This window comes from Sinohyriopsis cumingii, chromosome 12 (assembly GCF_028554795.1).
Source record: "Sinohyriopsis cumingii isolate HCF-2022 chromosome 12, ASM2855479v2, whole genome shotgun sequence".
In the NCBI taxonomy this organism is placed as follows: domain Eukaryota; kingdom Metazoa; phylum Mollusca; class Bivalvia; order Unionida; family Unionidae; genus Sinohyriopsis; species Sinohyriopsis cumingii.
Genome location: NC_142972.1, coordinates 39,781,115 through 39,801,650, shown reverse-complemented (window position 1 = coordinate 39,801,650; position 20,536 = coordinate 39,781,115). Strand labels below are relative to the sequence as shown.

At 33.3% G+C, this 20,536-nt stretch overlaps 1 protein-coding gene across 1 annotated transcript in view; it reads right to left on the bottom strand.

Annotated features, from left to right (window-relative positions):
* Window positions 1–1,126: 1,126 nt before the first annotated feature.
* Window positions 1,127–20,536, bottom strand: part of LOC149786299 (uncharacterized) — a 50,991-nt gene continuing 31,581 nt past the window's right edge. The window contains exons 7-9 of the mRNA XM_089975923.1: window positions 18,059–18,145; window positions 15,543–15,619; window positions 1,127–9,464 (exon numbers count right to left, since the gene is read on the bottom strand). Of these exons, the coding sequence (XP_089832049.1) occupies window positions 7,043–9,464; window positions 15,543–15,619; window positions 18,059–18,145 (2,586 nt within the window). The 3' untranslated portion in view covers window positions 1,127–7,042. The remainder of the gene's footprint in view (window positions 9,465–15,542; window positions 15,620–18,058; window positions 18,146–20,536) is intronic.

Below are 20,536 nucleotides of genomic sequence, written 5' to 3'. Positions count from 1 at the left end.
ACATGTCTTAGCATTACAATCATCCAAAGAAAAGTCAAGGAGTATCCATAGCCAGTGATATGGTAGTCAGCCTGGTTCTCTGTTTTAGATTTCTGGAATGTTCCATAGTATGGGAGGTTGAATGTATGAACTTTGACATGTGTGCATCCTCAAAGGCATGTGACCTGTAATACACTACCGACATTAAAAGATAAAATTGCTGGAAAATCGTTCAATAGGATGATTAAGATCCAATTAAATGATTGGAATGATTGGGAAAAATGTAAAAGTTTTGTGTTTTATAATGCAGTAGGCATTTTGTTATTTATTATGATATTCTTGAAAAGATGTTGCAGGTGATTACATCTTTTCAGTGGACTCTATTAAAGGGTCTTCTAAATGAATACATCTACTGGGCCATCTTGTTTAATTACACGAGTTACTTCATCAGTGATTGCTTTTATACCTTGGTAATTCCAATGTACTACAGTATCAGACATATTTAAGGAAGTTGCTGAAGTATGGAACTTCTGGGATGTATCCCTGAGGTGATATTCATGTGTGTGTTTATTTACAGTTTCCCAATGCTCTAGACTTCCAAATATATTGAAGATCTTCATAGGAATCTTAGGATCATCAGATCATCTGGAAGTCTTGCCAATTCTTTAATTTGCTCTTTTTTCAGTTTGAAGTATGCGTTACCTCTTGACCAATGGTGCCAGCACTTTGCTGGTCTTTTTGTTGGCTGCATTTATTTGCTACTAGTCTTGGTATCTGTTTTATCAATGTTACACTGACCAATGGGGACAGCAATTTGCTGCTGTTTTTATAAATTTGTCAGATCCAACCAGTTTTGTTTTGCTATGTTGCGTTTCTTAATTATCATACTGTTACAACGATTACTAATTATGTCCTTGTAATAAGACACACTTTGTCAAATTTAGGTGAGAAATTTAGCTTTCTTCCGGCATGATAAAAATTGCCAATACTAAGGCCACACAAAAGTTAAAGCATGATGTGTGCTAAAGTCATTTCACATGCCTACATGATCTTGTGATTGGGTAAGCTAGAATAAAAACAACATATAAAATAAGGAAGCATGGCAGTTGAAATTCAATAAATTAGACCAAAAGCAAAGCATTTAGAGAGAAAATTTTAATATTTAAGCAAGTAAAAAAATAATGTGATAGAATAACACAAATTTGAAGAAAAAAAAGATTCCCCTTTTGTCAAGCCCACCTTTTAATTTTGTTAGTCATAAAGTTCAAAACTGAGCTGATGCTAACAATCCTTAAGAATTATCCTGATTTATGAAGATGGAGATGCATATTGATAGACGTTAATATGGATGGACATAAATGTGGATATCAAAGTGATCACTGTGTTGAGCTAACACCCAAAATTTCACAAATTCTATCATTGTGAAACAATTTCAAAATGTTGAATTGAACCAAATATTTGTACACATATGCTAATGGATGATAGTAACAAAAGGATAACATAATTCTAAAATAATCCTGGATATTCTATCAACAATGAACCAGTTTATAGTTTAATGGAACAAAAGGTTGCAAAAAGATACATTTTTAAGAAATATTTTAAACAGGAAAGCATTAAATATTTCCATCAAGACAGTAATTTTCTATTTGCATGTAGGCAACCAACATAATTTTAACTAAATATTATTCATAATAAATGTAAAATGAGGGTTTCTCTAACAAACGTGTAAGGTTTTTAAACAATGTATATAAGTAACCTACAAACGAGTGTCCACTACTATACATTACAACAGCAAGGATGGGAGTTCTTGTCTGGATAAATTTGCTATTGGAGTTAGAACTGACCTGTAAATAGTTTAAATCCTATAAACATTTAAACAATTACTTTCATGAACTACTTTCAAATCAATTTCAAAGAAAAATTTAACACAGTAGTAGAATACACTTATTTGAATGTTGTGACATTTGTGAAAGAAAAACTTCATAGCTTTTTTGGCCAGTTTTATCAATAAAAAAAACTCTTTGAGTGAACCAAATAATTGAAAAATAACCCTTCATTATGAAAGTGTCTATAAGTTGTTTACTCGTAACCACAGAATCCCCATGACACCTGGTGTAACAAACAGTATCTCTTTTGAAAAGCAATCACATGACAAATTTCATCAGTGTAGGTGAAATAAGAATCCAAGATTTTGAGGCTGCAGAAAATGGAAAGCTGAAATACAAATGTCACCCACGTGTGAAGATTAGGTCAGTGACCTAATAATAGTATAACTGAGATACCCTCCTTGAAATGCATCTAAATGTCAAGTGTCATGAGTGTAAGTAAAAAATATTTTTCTAGATATTTTGGGTTTGGCAAATGAATAGCTAAAGCACAAAGTTTGCTCAAGCATGAAAATAAGGTCACAATAACAATTTGGACATTCGCCATAACATACATCAACATTAAAAAATTTCAAAAACAGCAGATGAAATAGGATACATAGAGGACATAACAAATAGCTGACAATAAGAAAAGTCGCTCAAGCATAAAAATGGGTCAGTGGCCTAGTTCTGGTGTGAGTTACCTTTTTGATGTGGGTTCACATACTATATTTTATGAGTGTTTAGTATGCACTAGTCACTCAAGCATATGAATTATGTCATGATGACCTAGTTTATGTATGATTGTTTTCACTGAAATGTATTCAAATACCAAGTACCAATTTTCATGTGTAGCTGAAATAGGGACCATGATATTAATAGTGTAATGCATTAAGCAGCTAAAAATATGCGTTGCTCAAGAATGCAAATTAGCTTACATGGACCTATTTTTCATAAACGTGAGTTACTCTTACTGAAATGCATCCACATACCAAATTTCAAAACTAATTGAAATAGGATCTAAAATATTTCGGGCATAACAAGTAAATAAACTAATGAGTACAAGATGATTTGACAAAAGACTATCTCCTCCCAACTTCAATGGTGGTGGGATAAAAATTTTAACATTACGAGAAATTAATAAAATTTGTACAGGTTTTACTCAGCTTACGCACTAGGAGTCCCTTAATAGCTGGCAATAGGAATTTAGATAATACTACATAGTCTAATATTCAGCCATAGTATTATCTTTTAAAGTAGCCAGCTTCAAATTAAAATTACACAGCTTAGTCAATGCAACAACAGCAAAAAAATGTCAAAGTGTTGCAAAAGCAGATGACTCAACTGGAAAGGAAGACAGTAATTTAGACAGCTGATGGATGGTAATAAGATGGTTCTCTACAACTCCGTTCATCTACAATTAACAAGTCTATTTTTCAAATTAAAATCTGCCTATATAATTAGACAGAAAGCTGACAATCATGCACAGGCATACAAAAAGCTGTCTTTATTATTGATCGATCAGTGCTGTGCACAGTATGGACACTTCTGACTTCTAACTCACCATGTTGAAAATTAAATTTCATAATACACAAATATATATAAATTTATTTTTGGTCCACTTCAATACCTTTGACTAATCATTGGCAATTAATTCTGTGCAAAAAGCATTTGGGATAGTCTGATATAAATCTGTCTGTTCATCCCTTTATCTGTCTGATATTCTCTTCACCTACATCACTTGAGTAAATCTTCACATAATGATGGTGCAAGAGAAAATGTAATGGACAGAAGAATGGGCAGCTGGACAAATGAATAATTTTTTTTTAATCTCATTGGAAAATATGGAGATAATAAACTTAATAATTTATTGGCTGAAATGAACATTCTAAAGATGATCATCTAAAATATATTGCTTCAGAAATGCATTCAATATCTAGATGGAATGGGAATTTCAAAGGACATTTACATAGTGGTACATCATTACAATATACATTTCTAACAATATAACAGCCAGCAGACATATTATGAATTTTATTTCAAAACAATAAAAAATACATTTTTATTAATTACTTTCAATTCACAGGGTAGCATTCTTTATGGATTCTTGCTTGTTACAATCAATAGATTTCAAGGCACAATAAGGTTCAAGCTATGAAGAATATTTGGCCTCTCTTCCCGCAGTGGCACATCCACAATTTCAGGTACTGTGAAAATGTCCTTGTTTGCAAAAACACCCAAAAATTATGCCCAGCAAAACCATCCAAAATATTTTGTTCAGAAAAACCACCAAAAATGGTAAGTCTAGTAAAACCACTCACAAATTATACCCAGTAAAACCACAAAAATATGCCCAGCAAAAACACCAAAAATGCATGCCCAGCAAGCCACTTGGAACATAAATGAATACAAAATATTGATGAAAATATTATGCAATTCACATTTACATGAACAGACACATAGGAATATCATTCTCCAATACTACAGGACTCCATGTATGGTTTCAACGAATTGAGTATTCCACTCCCCATCTGGAACTAACTGCATTTTATATTACATTCAGCGGCATAGTTTATGTAATTCAGGTTCTAATACTAAACTGAGTCTTAATCATCAAGATGCTTAGCATGTATTAATGAATGCACTGAACAGTTTAGTGAAATGCACATGATTCTACAGCTATAGCTTATACGTTCTTGCTGTGATATAGTTCTATCATTCAAATGTGCATCAAATAGCTGAAACTTGCCCCACTTAAAACATTTTACTGACTGAATGCGACCTGGTAAATGATTTAGAGTGTTGACAGCAAGAATTATATGCTGACAATCTGAAAAGAAATGTAAAAAAAACCCACCAGCCTTACATTCTCTGACTGCATTTAAGTCATTATTCATGTATATCTGGTTGACTTATTTGCATAAAATACGCCAATATGCTGCTTATTTAGAGTTCTGACTGATACAAATGTAAGGCAAACAAATACCCTGAATTTTCTCTTTTCTAAATGGAAATGTATGAATACAAAGGATCAACTCTTTCTCTCCCTGAAACAGAAGCAACTTACTTTTAATTTGAACACTGAAAAGTAGTAAATGCATGACACATTTCTGAATGCCAATGAACACTATGATATAATGGACACATATATGCAGATATTACTGACAAGTAATATGACTGAGGAGGAAAGCTTGAAAATCCTTTGTTGGAAGAATTCCACATCATATATATCAGCTAATATACATTCAATAACATCCTTTTATGCACTGTTTGATAAATATGCCATAGTAATGAAATTTACATTATACAGTGGCATGCATATCTATACTGTGAGCTTAATTTTCGTCTGCAATTGTACAATTAATGCTTACCTAATGAATGTCATGGTTCTAAACAAATTAAACGAGATGCTTACTAAATTTCAAGGGATTTCCAGAGCACTCTAGTGTGTCTTCGGGTCAAGTGAAATTAGGATATACATGTATATAGGATATGGTAAACAATTATCCATTTTCCTGTTTTAAGACCAAACTTTGGAGTTATTTATAGTTGTCTTAAAATATAATTTATTTAAATTATTCATTGGAATTGACCTTTTAGACTAAAACACTATTGGAATTACTTAGGCCTCATTTAAAGACATTCTGGATTGTATTATTGCGGTACATCATTACACTCAAGATTCTTAATACATCAGGACATTTAAGACTTGGAATTCGTTTGGAACATTTTATACTTTTGAACTTGTGATAGGACATTGGGATTATTTGGGATTAAACACAGTACTGTAATTATCACAAATTTTCACACAACTGTTTGAAATTCTGAAATAAATTCTTTGTTGAATTTTACTCAAATTGTTGATTTCACTTCTTTTCTGTTACATAGTTTAAGACCATAGAGTTGTAACAACAGAAAACCTGTCTTGAAAGATCACTGCTATAAGACCAGCTGTCCTGCAAAACCAGATTTTGGTATATGAACATGTTATATATATGACCTGACATGGAAGACCATGAAATTTTTGCGGAATGGGACATCTTTCAAGACAGGTTATACTTTATCATGTTTTATATACTCTTTCTTAAAATGAAAATAACTAATTATCAAATAAAATTACAAAAGAAATGAACAAAACATCCATGTGCATTCTATCTTTGTAATATTATTCTCACTGAGGTAATGAGGAACAGAAATAATGAGTACTTGTTTATAGAAATGAGAATAAAATAATAGAGCTCATCAATCTCTCATTATAACACAGTTCAGAAGAGCCATTAAAGAATATGATGATAATGGTGAGGTTGCTTTATACTGGAGTACATTATATGGAAATGTACAACTGAGTCAGTAGGTGAGTGACAAAACCTTAGTACAATGGACCCTTACTATAACACTGTTCAGGGGAGTTTATAAAAAAGTACACATTGATATAGGCATGATCGCCTTATAATGGGGTACACTATATTGAAAAGTATAATTCAACCAGTTTAATGGGATCCATTATTACATCCATGCTATACCAGGGACCATGTTGTTACTGTGGTGCTCTACAGTGAGGGACAACTATATATAATTAATAAAATGCCAATCTATTTTTTCAGCTTTACAGAGTGGAACACAAAAGCAAGTATAGTATTGTTAATATTTAGCTTTGAAATGAAAGACTCAAAATCAAAAAGAAAGGAACAAAGTAAACTCCATTAAATTTGCAAAATGTTAATGTATAAAAGAGAATAAAAGTAACCAAAAGAAAACAGAATTCCATGTTCACATTTTGTTAAGATTTGAAATTCATAGATTTTCAGTCAATGACTTGGTCAAGTTAGATGTTTAGCACATAGCGCAATATGGTGTTAGCTGGTTTAACATGTACTTTTTCTATATCAATTCTATGATTTGTCCATCTTTTTGCTTTACTGTAGCCTATTCTTTTCCCAGCTTCATCAAAGAGATTCTCATAAAGCCTGTAAAAAGTCCCTTATATAGCAGACCAAACCAAGCTCAAAAGTTTGATGAGCAGGAAAATATTTCACATACTTGACCAAAATTTGTAAAAATAATGTAAGGGAAACTTCTGTGACTTTGGGGGTACATTTTCATCAATATCTGTATTTAATGCAGGTACAAAATTTTGAACATTATCACAATGAAGCTACCCGTAATTGTATGCCACTATCTTCAACATGGAAACAAATCTACCATATCTCTGTAACAACAGAACTCGTACTAAGTGTCCCATCTCCGATACGACTCTCACTTTTGCTTTTTTGCATCTTCTTTTTCGTTTCTCTAAATGCCTCATCAATGTCTGTCTCAAGGACCTTTCCTGCTAGACTTTTACCCTTGTCTCGCCTTGCTGTTTGCTGTCTTTTCTTCTGTGCATTAATCATGAGTTTTGGATTCTGTTTTAACACTTTTGCTGTAGCAGTTTGTACTCCAAGTGCAGGCTTTTTAATTGCTGCCTGGTCAGAATTGCTTTTATTTAGATGTGTGATTTGTTTTGTATTTTTGCATAAAGAGGAATCCTTAGGAATGTCACTCTTTGCAGACATTTCAATCACAATCTCCTGAGGATGCTTTTGACCTGTATGATGCTGACTGTTTTCTGAACTGGACTGACCATCTGTGTCTCCCTCATCTTGACATCCAGTTTGACATCTATGATCCTGATCAACACTGAGTTTGCTGTCATGGTTCTGGCCTTCAATTTGATTAAGTGGTTGCTTTAGCAAATATGCCGAAAAGTCCACACCATGAATAGCCGACAGTCTCCGTCCAGGTGTGGCAGCTGGTTTAAATGTTGTGAATCCAGAGCTAACAATATCAGGGGTTGATGAACTTTGCTCTTCTAGTTCATGGATATTTGTATTAAAGTCATCCTCTGAAAACTCAGTTGTCTTTTGTCCGTTGTGGTCAACAATAATGGATGGCAGGGTTTGCTTATGAGATGAAACTGGGACCAGAGAATCAGTTTTGTCATAAATGAAAATACATTTCCTTTCATCAGACTCTGAAGATAAGATTTCTTTTTCCAAATCATTGCCAGGAAAGGATAAACCTTGACTAAAGGTACACATGCTCTCAGTTCCCAATGTATCAGAATATTTGAATTTGCTTTGGATACTTGTCAGGCTCTGAGAGGTGCAGACATTTGTAATTTCACCTGATGATCTAGATCCTTTATCTGTATTAGCCTTTTTGCTATCATTAGAAAACAAACTCTCTGATGATCCTAATGAATCCCATTTTATGCCTGCTCCTTGAGAAATGACCTTTTCTATTTCAGTGGACAATCCAGTTCCTCCAGCTGCACATACCTTCTTGCTATCATTAGAAAACAAAGTTTGAGACAACCCTGATGAATCCCATTCTGATCCTGCTCCTCGTCTGTCAGATGCATGATTCAGTGATTTCAGACCACTACTGTTTTCAGCCTCAGTTAATGCTGACAGGTCTGATTCATTCATAGCAACATTTTCATCAGATGACAAAAATGGCCTCAGCTCAGAAGATTTCTGCACAGATATATGTATATAATTTGGTCCACCCTTGTACTTTTCTTTGCATGGTCTAATGAAATCTCCTGTGACTGCTGTGTTTCCATGTGAAAGGCTACTTTCAAAGGCTTGTTTTATAGGTAATAACTCAATTTTCTCTTCTCTTGCTGTCTCTAATTTTATCCCTGGTAAGCTTTGTTTGGATGTTCCCCATCGCAATTCTTCATTCTTGGCATTATCACTTAGTTCTGAATCAATGCAAATAGTTGACAAATCAGGCTGAGACAATGATCTTCGTTTCAGAGCTCTTTTGTAAGTCTTTTCCTCATTTATTTGGGATAGTTTCTCAGGTTTTGTAACAAATGGATACTGATTTCGTTTAAGATTTAAATAAGTTTCATAAATTTTATTTGTAGAAGCTGCCATGATTCCTCCTGTTTTTTTTCTTGGAAAATTGTCAACATTTTCTTCGGCCATTATTTCCTTACCAATCCTCTTTCCAAGCATATAATTATTCTTGTCAAATTCAAAGAGTTGATGTCTCTGTAATGTTTCATGTGAAGCTACAGTTTTATAACCAGCAGGTTTTTTCCCAAATGTAGATAATTCATATGGCTTACTGGGTAGGTTATGTCCTGTATTACTGCTGTTCCACTGACTAGAAAATGTCTCCATTTCAAATCCTTGAGTACCATGTTTATTTAATGTGTCCATAGGCTCATGATACTCTGAGTCTGGTTTCTGAATGAGTGATCTCCCTTTCCAATTGATTGGTACAGAGTCATATGGATCAGCATAGTTAGTAGACAGGCCAAGTTCTGGAGGTGGTGGCAAATAGTCAGTGTCATTAATAATCAAAAGATCAGATCTTAAGGGTGGGGGTGGAGGTGGAAGTGGCGGAGAGTCCATAATAACTGTGCCACTTTTTGTCTTGTTGCGTTCAGGTAGGCTCTTTTCGACTCTCTCACTTTTCTTTTCTATGCCCAGGTTTGGAATTTTAGTAAATATACCACCAGGGGGAGTTGAAGTGGAGCATAGCTCCAAATTCTGATCTGCAGAATTGGTTGGATCAACTGCCCAGGGGTAAACAGACACTTTGTAGGGTGTTGGTATAGCAGGTCTGAAATAGAAAAGAAAAAAAATGAGAAGAGACACACACAAAAAAATTTATGAAGCTATCAGAAGAAAGCAGAGCTTGCCTACATATATTTATTCAGAAAAAGAATTTTGAATTGTCAGTACTCATGGGTTTTGTGATGTCGAAAACAAAGTGGTTGATGTACATCAGTTACATGCTTTTGGTATAGTGATACTATCATGTATGCTAATATCCAGTTTACTGACTGTACGAGCACTTAAATCCAAAATCATTGCTTCTACATCAGAGGTATACATCATCACTTTAGTGTAAAATGTATGATGCTGTGGTATAGCACTTCTCAGAATGCAGATACTTATAATCAGGGGTGCAACAATATACGATATACCAGTATAGTGTGACTTGCTGTTCCGGTTTTACGAGTCAAGACCAAGGGATATTTTTCAAGTTTAATATAAACAATAACTTATCAATTTCACTTTGCCTCAGATAAAATTTTATGCCCTGTTCATAATGACACTAAAAGAACAGCACTAAAGAGTCTGTGTTTATAAATATATCAATTTCTCTAAAATAATTTATTTTTGAATCCAATATCCAGAATTTATATACAACAAAGCATGCAACGTTTGCTGTTATGATTGATATTTTAGCTTCAAATAGCAAAAAGTGAGCAAAACATTTAAACAAAGAGTGGCTGCATCTGGTGTGTTCCGTGTGAAATACATAGTCAAATCAGTGCTTATGTCACATTACCTTCCTTTTACTGTCTCTAAATATTGATTAAAATAGACTCATTTTTCGACAAGCATGTACACCTGAATTTTAATTATCAGAATATTTTTTTTCAAAATAGATTTTGAAATTATCCCCAATAGAAAAGCAAAAGCGCAGTATGGGGATTCTAAAACACAGACTGGAAATGGCATTGAGATTTTTATTTGCTGATAATCTGACTGCTCCCAAGTGTTTGAACACTTCTTTCATTTTTATGTTAATTTTATTTGTTTATTTGAAAACCATTTGAAGTATTACAATGTAACATCACTTGAAGATGTATTTTTCAAGTAGTAAATGTTATAGTGATTATTTTATTGTTTTCATTAAGTGTTGCTGTATTGCAATATGGATTTTGGAGTATTGCAATATATCACAATACATTTTTGGGTGTATCGTTGCACCGGTACATACAATGTATCATGGTGTACAAGCAATAATATCAGAGAAATTTATCAGTAAAATAAAAAAAAACAGACAAACAGTCATACACACAATCATATTCTTATAATGGATAGAATACATACTAATATTTTAATTAACATTTTATACAAGTTTATACAGTACCTTGGCATTAAGGCCATTACTATACTAAGTATCTAATTTATGAATCCAATAACTTTCCTTTATCAGTCTATTCATGTCTCCATGCACTATATCTATTGACATGAAAGAAAAATCAAGCAAACAGTGATTATTTGTATTGAAACATTTGAGGAGAATTGAGGATCTCTATAATTTTTTATATGAAAACGTTGATTTTTCATTCTCTTAGAAACTTGGTGAAGTGTTTGTCCAACATACTGTATGTTCAATTTTTTTACAGATTATCAAACAAATCACATCATTTAATACACAGTTAGTGTTATAACATAGAGAAAATACTTCTTTTGTACTGGAGCTACTAAAATAACTAATTTATCTTATATTTGGACATTGAAAGATGACAAAAAAATATCTTTTTTTATTTTCTGTCAGTTTAGTTCTTATTAAACAATCTTGCAAATTCTTGGGTCTTCTGTAAGCAAGAATTGGTTTATTTTTGTAAAGTGGTTTTTGCTGTTTTTATTTGATAAATTTAGGAGATTCCAATATTTATTAATTATAAGGCCTATATTAGGTAATGAAGGATTGTATTGTACCCTAATACAATATAATCTTACATTACCTAATATAGGCCTTATATATATAAGCAATGGTATATCAGAAAATGACCTAAATGTAAAAAGTGTACATGACCGCTAGAGCATGGAAGGTAGGTAAGTTGATGTTATTTTTCCATGCATGATAGGCTATACATGGTGACCTATATAATATATCTGGTGGAGGAAGAATCCAGAAAAAACCTGTGAAGAACCACCAATGCATGGGAAGCTACCGGCAAGCTGTCTTGTGTATCTACTTTTGCTAAGCCTGAGACTAAAATCCATGCAGAGAGAGATGAGATGTCTGTGATCTATAAATGTGAGCACCTTAGACCAATCTGCCACCCATAGTTCCAGAAAACAGAAAGGTGTACACCAATGCCAACTATAACATCATGGATATAGTATAAGTGTAGACAAGCTAAAACTTACCGTTGTACATATATAACATCTTATAAAATGCACAATTCTAGTATGCCATATACAAACTAGGAATGCAAACAACACTCACATGCCAACCCCTGTAGAAGCATAAGAGTACATATTACTAATATAAATGACAGAAGAGATAATCTGAGCATAAAAAGTTTAATCTATGTATTGTATAGCATAATTAGAGAAACTATATGAAAAATGTACATTTATTTTTGCTAGTAACCTGGATCTTCAGTTTATTAAATTACTGTCAGAAATGGACAAAATCCATGTGAATTTGTACCAGAATACAAACACAAAATATACTGACAAATTATCTATACACCACACTCACTTTAACTAGTCTACATGTTTAACTTTCACTGAATGATCATAAAGTCCAAAAATTTGGCAATGAGCACGGCGATGTGCCAAGTTTGAGTGCTGTATTAAATCATCCTAATGTTCTTCTTTTTAAATTTGTCATGTGCTGTTGACTTGTCCTTTTTATGATCTGACATGTTTTGACCTTTAAAAAGATCCCTCCACATTTTCAGTTATACAACATCCATGAGCCACATCAGTAACATCTATTTCACTTAACATCTGCTGCAATCTTTTTTAAGTAAATGGTCTGCTACCTACATACCTTAGCAAAATATAATGAATCAGTGAGACAAGTTTTATATTGAAGAAACCCATCCATTTGACATCAAACGTGTCAGTTGGTATAAATAGAAAATACAGAAAGCAGATGTATGTTTATGATAACAAATGTACTTGTACCTTATTATACGCAGCATTCTACTTTTCTTAAGAATATTCTCAAATTCATGAAATAATTGTATGATGCAGTTTGGTAACATAAAGCATAATGACTATACTAAACGTGTAATGGTTGCCATGTACTGTACCCAACACAATATAAACTGAGTTAACTATTGTGCTTACACCACTAGTTTGAATCCAGTGCAAACTCATGTAAAGTTTTACTTATGCCCATCTATTTATTGATAGAAAATGTGCAATTAAACAAAAATAATCATTTTGCTGTTTCTTTTTGCAGGTCACTATAGTATTTCATTGCAACACCTGAATTCTTTAAAAGTCTCAATGTTTTACTGTAGGATATTCTTAAACCCACCTTTCATTCATCTGTACACAAACAGCATCCTAAACAGCTGGATAGAAATTCATGAAATCTTGTAATCATGTAACCCTTTGGGTAACCATCTGTGGGAATGCGGTAATCTTTAGCTCCCACCCCTAGGGTCCATGGTCGAAGTATCAAAGGTCAGATGTACAAAAATATAATTTTCAAATATTTTATGAGTAACTTTATAAAAACATTAATTGCAAGAAGACATGTCATATATATGATGGATTTTGTACTGAGAATACTGGATGCCAGGATTTTATCATAAGAGGGATATTTCCCCTTTTCGTAAAACAAGGGAGAGTAGAACAAAAATGGGTGGGGGGAGAGGAAATTGCCATAGTTAAATATTTACAAAACGCTTCAATATCCATCTCTCTTTCTTCCTATTCCACTCTGCATGACCACTATTGAAATTAGAATCATTAAAAGATGATGTCTCTAGTTGCATAAGCATTAATCTGTTGTTTGTTTCTGAGCTTAATCTATTCCTTATCTTCTGTGTATGAACATTGTTTTGTTCTGAGAACCCCTTCCTCACTCTGCTGTCAGAAGGGGGATATACATGGTTAGCTTAGTCAGCTGTGAACAAGTTCGAAGACTGTTCCTTATGGTTATGTACAACATTTCACAGCCCTAAGGTATTGTCTTTTGGATACTTCTGTTTCAAAATAAGGTTTTTCACTAACAAAAGCTCTGCTACAGTTTAACGTGCTTGAATTAGCACTCAAGTGACTATACCAGATTTACTGTTCCATAATGCTGTGTTAGGATTAGTCCATTAATGCCCTATTCTACTCGTTCAAAAAGAGGTGTTTTGATCAAATAAATATCTTTACTCCTTAATTTCAGTTTTAGATTCTTATTTGTTAGATATATCATAACCTTATGCTTGGGCTATATGGTATTGTTGCAGGGCTAAATTGTGACAAGAAACAAAAATTGCACTCTACTTTTTAATTGTATTTTACTTCAGCTTGTTTATCTGCCTTTTCTACATTTAATATTTCAAAATACCACTGAAATGAGGGGTTGACTGACTTATTTGTTTATTACCATAAAGCATGTATGTTGGATTGGAATTTAATACCTTTTTCAGTTTCAAAATTACTCACTGTTATCTCCATTACCGCTTTCCCAGTTCCAATAATGTGATGTGTTTCATAACTTTAAAAATAAATTGCCTTCAACACTAGCATAAGCCAGTATTTGCCAAATTAAATTGTCTTTTAAGATGAACATCACTGGGAATTATGGGTTACTGCATTTGTATGGGAAAATATGAGTGAGCTTTTTCTGAGTAATAATTCGCGACTTTGGGAGAGCAGTATTAGCGAAAAAAAATTAGTTCATATTTTCCCATACAAATGCAGTAACCTTTTTATTATATACTAACTTCATTTTCTGACCTAAGACTAAGTGATAAGAAAAATACACTACAAGAAACAAAGTAATTGAAATTTATTCCGTATTTCAAAATAATTACAAAACCATGGATTCATCAATACACAATAACAATATTAATGTGCACATAACACTGCCCAGCAACCTTTGAACTTTGTCGTGCGCTCGACATTAGTTTAAAAAAATCTTGTTTTGGTCTATCTAAACTTGAAATTTAGAGTCACATTTTGAATGAATGCGCATTGAAAAAACTTTTCCAGTTGATGTGGAATGGATGGATTTATTTTTCCTGTTTATCCAACTCAATTCTGCATTTCTGCTTACGATACACTGGATTTATAGGTAAATTCAACACAGCAAGGAGAATGTGATTTCAGTTGGAAATATAGTTGAAATCACAGTACAGTTTTGGTGTATCAGGTTTTCCATTACATGTGTCATGCCATTCAGATTTGCATAGCTAACTAAGAATGTACATTCTGAGGCAATTCAAGATGCATAAATCTAAGTATATTTATTACCATTCTAATTACCAGCTAAAGAAGATATATGTTTATGCCCTATCACTGCCATGCTTGCTTTTGGAGGGCCCCCAGCTATGACCTGTATCTGAGTACCCGTTGACACCTTTAGTTGTGGTATGGAGGGGTGTGTATGTTGAAATCTTTGATAAAATGTAGGAATTTGCAATGGTGAGCCATCACAGTTATTTTAGTTTTAATTTTTCATCAGTTTTCTAGATAAGAAAGATTCAAAACAATACATTTGGTAAGCATGCCTCTTTCTTTGAAGTGAATGACCCTATAATAATTTATGTCCCTGTTCATTCCTATCCCCTCTACTGGACTATTTCTAGCTTAAGCACCGTCATGAATTATCCCTCAAAACTGTGAAACCCACAGGCCATATTGACAGAGCAATGACTTTGTACTTTTATAAGAAACATTTTGATAAGACATAAAGATATTAATGCAATCAAATTATAAAGGTTTAACATACAGAATTTGATTCACAGGTCTAGGAAACGTTTATCCTTTTGGTCGTTTGTTTGGAATACAGTTCAACATATCTCTGTATGTTGACCAGGTTTGATGCTTTGCAATTAAATCATACAACATATGCCAATGACGTTGTAAAACCACAGGTCAAGTAATGGATACACTATGTAAAACTACATAAACTGAATCAATGAAATATACTGACCTATTATAAATTTGATAAGCTGAGGTCTCAACTCTGGCTCCATGATCATCAGAGTTAGAGGCTTGACAATCATTCTTCTGAAAAAGACAGAGCTGAATACACTTGGGTTCTCAAAGGATCTGCAGAACAGCATTTCACAAACCAAAACATACTGATAATTTAGCTTTTGTTTATGCCAGCAAGACAGGTATCCTACCATATCAGTAAACATATTTAATGGTATTATTGTAAGAAGGTTTTAAGGCTGTTCCATTAAAACATATATTGGACCCAGGGAATGCACTTTTAAAGTGAGGTACGCACCTATAGATGCAATTTAGAAATTTCATGTCATTTTAATATGAACTCTGTGAAATCAATGTGCCCTGGCATATATTTTTTTAAAAACTGCCTTCCTTGGGTACCATGTATGTTTAAATGGAACAGCCCTTAGCTGAATACAGCAAATGATACAAAAGTTAAATAACTTTCATACTGTTGACAAACACTTTGCTGTCACCCTGGAAAAATGATACCGTAGACTTACCATTCACAGACAAGTTAACAAGATATAACCAAGAAGGCATCATGCTAAATTTTCTAGGTTATATCATTTGCCAGAGCACGAAGATTTTGAACCTAAATGTAAAGCCAGAGGGTTTAATTTCTTGTACAAATTACCCAGCAAGTGTTTGAATAGCAACCTATGTAAAATCCTAGTTCTGATATAAGCAATCTCCATATTAATGACATAAAATGAATAATTAATGACAACCAGGCATTAAAATATTCAAACAAGAAATTCTAAGCAACTATAATGTGTCTCACATAATTCCTTGCCTGACACAGATGCATGTTATCATGCTCAAATGACCTTCACACTGCCTGAGGGTCAAAGGAGTGCATCAATATAAGAGCAAAGCATTTACTGATTCAACAGTCTAAGTATGATAGTTATCCCTTCCAAGAATTGGGACTAATAATCATACAGATAAACTGTAGCTAAAAACAAACCAACAATTTCCAATGACCATAACTTAGCCTGGGATTTACATGGCGATTAGTGGTGCATGAACATGAAAGGTCCCATCTTTCTTATTTCTACTGTCCCAGTATGACACGTATCCCTCCCAGGGTTTGTAACTTAAGACCCAAAAGTAAATATGACCATCAACTCAGGTGGTAGGTGTAGTGGGTGGTGTATGCATAGTAACACGACTTTTAAGACTGCATATGTGGCAGCCATCTTGTATATACAATTGGCACCATTTTCAATTTGAACCAACTAGGTATTATAAGAAATCTAAGGGTGAAAACACCATGCTGATAAAGTGATAAAGTTAGGTGGAGTAGAAATAATATTTTCAAGATGAAAACCATGACAGACAACATTAGACAAAGACCATCCCAAGGATCATTCTTTACCACCACACAAGTGGTGATATAAAAATTTTGAAAATCAACTTGATCTAGGTCTTCTCAATGTACTTATCTCATACCAAATAGATAGGAAAGTGGTAGTGCATATGCTTTGCAGCACTGAGTTCTAAAGTTCAGTCTGTGCAAGCATATTTAGTTTCCCATACAAAGTTGGCAGTTTTGTCTGGGTTCTCTGGTTCCTCCAAAACAACATCTGCACCATCTAAAGCTACTTGTACAAGTTGGCAGAAATTTTATATAAATAACAATGAATAAAATTTAAACTTTTAAACCCACTTCAGTTTCAATTCATGAAACCCTTCAGAAGTTCCTGAACTGAATGGAAATTTGTGATGGGCCAGTCTAAATAAAGGAATGGGAATAGAGATATGGAAAGCACTATACAACCCTTACTATGAAACTTTAAAATATGATAATTATTGTGCCCCAACGTGCATCTCGGCCAGAGATCTCACAGAATCTACTTGTATTTGTCATTAAAGACTGGAACAAATGAAAATGCTTTCTTATCCCATAACTTATGGAATAAATTAGGTCACTTAAGATTAGAAAAATTGCTCAAACTGAGTATTCTATTCAATACTGCACATTAAACTCTACTGGGTCCAGTTTATATTAAAACTGGAGTCTATTTTTCCCACTCTCCCTTAACGAGTTTATCTGTATGATTATTAGTCCCATTATAAAACAGTCCAGCATTTAAATTTTTTAAAATTTCTATTGTCTTTAAGTGGGGGGCACTTAAAGACAATAGAAATTTTTAAAATTTAAATGCTGGACTGTTTTATAATTAGTTTAATTAGTTTCAGTTACTTTGAGTTTTCCAGGCTCAGCGAAGATAATGATTTACTATGGAACTGAACATTTATGTAGTCAGATGCTACATTCCTGCATCAACAAAGTTGAACTACACTAATGAAATTAATTTGAAATTAAATTAATCTAAGCTTCCATTTACAAAATGCAGATACCTAGCAGTCGATTATCTGTACATGGAAAAGAAAAGCATCAAAGTATGCAATAAGGATTAATGTATATTCTACTAATCTGTCGGGATGACTTCATAAAAAACTTTAATGCAATAATCCATAGCTTACTTTGTCTGGCCTGATATACTGGTTGTCCTCTTTACTGGAAACAGATCTCTTGTACTGTATAGGTGACTCAATGGGAGCAATAGAAATCTGCAGAGAAAAAAAAGAACATTGCAAGTTCTATCAAACATATAATGCTGAAAATCAATAAAACAAAAAATTATTTGCTGAATCTTATCGCAGAAATGAATTCTCCTAACAATGTTTTCACGTGGCATGGTTCATACTGACATTTCATCACAAAACGCAAGTACTCTTTCTGGACAAAAACTTGAATTATGAAGCACCATTAACAAAGTATCAGCTTAGGAAGAATGTTAGATTACGAGTCCACAAAGTTTAGATTCTAGTACATCATTCTTGAAAAAAAAAACTCTTAATCTTTCAAGTGAGATCTAGATGAAGACGTGACCTTTTAAAGGAGATGGAGTGGCTGAGTACATAATAAACTCTACATCAGCAGTTTCATTTGCATAAGTCTTTAACTCTGTCTTGAGATTTTATGTTTGACCTAAATATATTTTTAATACTTCAAAGCACTGCTATCCAATGCAATAACAAAATTCATGCAAACACTCCAAATGGCTAAGTTTAATCGCTTCTGTGATGTATTGTGCACATGCCAATTAAAATAAAAAATATGCTTCCCACTGAGATCAAGTTAAACCATAAATCCAAAGTAATATTTGTTTAAAAAATTCAAACACTTTGCAAGGATAACTAAGTATTTGCAACCACTTTTCCAGTACATTTTAGAGTGACTTCAAAGTATATTTCAAGATAACAACAAAATTTCAAGCACTTTTCATGATTGTACAAAAAATGTATGATTTGCTTGCATTTTATTAGGAATTGACAATAGGCCCAAGTGGACCTGTTATTTTTTTTTAAAGTTGTATAAATGTTTTCTACTTGTACTAATGAATCATATTTAATGTCAAAACAGCATCATTTGTATAAATGTGCAAGCAGTTTATCACAAGCAATTAGTTAAGGTTGTCTTAAATTCTATTTTGATTTTCAGCAGGCATTTTTGATGGTATATTAATAACATTTGAATGAATTACAAGCCCTTTAAGCCAAAATGGTTTGTATACAAGTTTGTCAAATTCTGTGTATGTGTGTGTGATTTGGATTTTAACATAGTTTCAACAATTTTTCAGTCATATCGCTAAAATATTTGCATATTTGCAGTGTGGCAGTTTATAGTGATGTCTAGCACTGGAACATAATTCTGCAGACATGTAGCATCATGTCCCACCCAATCACATTATCCTGACACCAGGCCGACCAGTCCTAACACTAACCTCATGCTAAGCGCCTAGCGAGGCAGCTACTAGTACAATTTGTATAAGTCCTTGGTATAATTTGACAGGGGTTTGAACCCCGCGACCTCCCACATCCAAAGTCGGACACTCTGACTAATTAGGCCATCAAAGCAGTCATCAAATTTTGTTCAAGTGGTGTTTGAAGAATAAGTAATTTAATGGATTTTCCAGTTTAAGTAAAGGCAGCCTTATTTGACAGTGATGTGGTATGATTTGTATAAATCTGAAAGCCTGTATTATTAGAATGATTTGTCAAATTTGTTCAGTTTTTGCTGAGTAGTTTCTGCAAAGTTTAAAGTTTACTTTCTATTTTTAGTATTGGCAGACATATTTGTTGGTGGATGGGCAACATTTGTAAAACTTGGAATGTACTTTATGTTAGGATGCTTTCTGTAAAGTTTGGTGTGCGTGTGTGTGTGTGTGATTTGGATTTTTAACGTAGCTTTAACAATTTTTCAGTCATATCGCTACGATATCTGCAGTGTGGCAGGTAGCTGTTAGTACCATTTTTGTACGTCTTTGGCATGACTCGGCCGGGGAGGTCAAGTTAGGTCAAATTCCATTCAAATTTCTTTTCCAAAAGATGTCATTTAAATGTTGCTATCTATTTTAACCAATAGTGGCCATTACTGATGGTGTATTGACATTATTTGGAAAAAATTAAAAGTCCTTGATGTCAGGATGCTGTCTAGTTTAGTTAGATTATATTCAATGTTGTTGGAGAAGTAATAGTTTTAAGGTTTTCCTATAGTAATGGCAGTCATATCTGATGGTGATATGTTTATGTTTAAGGTCTTCATGCCCAGGCAAAAAAAAGAGAAGATATTTGTGAAGTCCAATATTTTTTTAAAACAAAAATTTGAAAAAATGTGAAAACTTGCTATAATACCATGAAAATATAATCTGGTCATCTATTTATGCAAGTGAACATGCATACCAAATGTAATTCATCTACCTCACCAGATTGTTTCCTAAATTGTGCTACGTTTTTCTTCAAAATGGTGTAAAATGTTTTGAGAAATTGCTATAATTGCGAATCGTTAACATTTTTTTCACCTGAAATAAATTGACTATACAGAATTTCTGTTAGGTCTGTTCCACTTAAATATACAAGGTACCCAGGGTAGGCACATTTTTAAAAAATATATGCCAC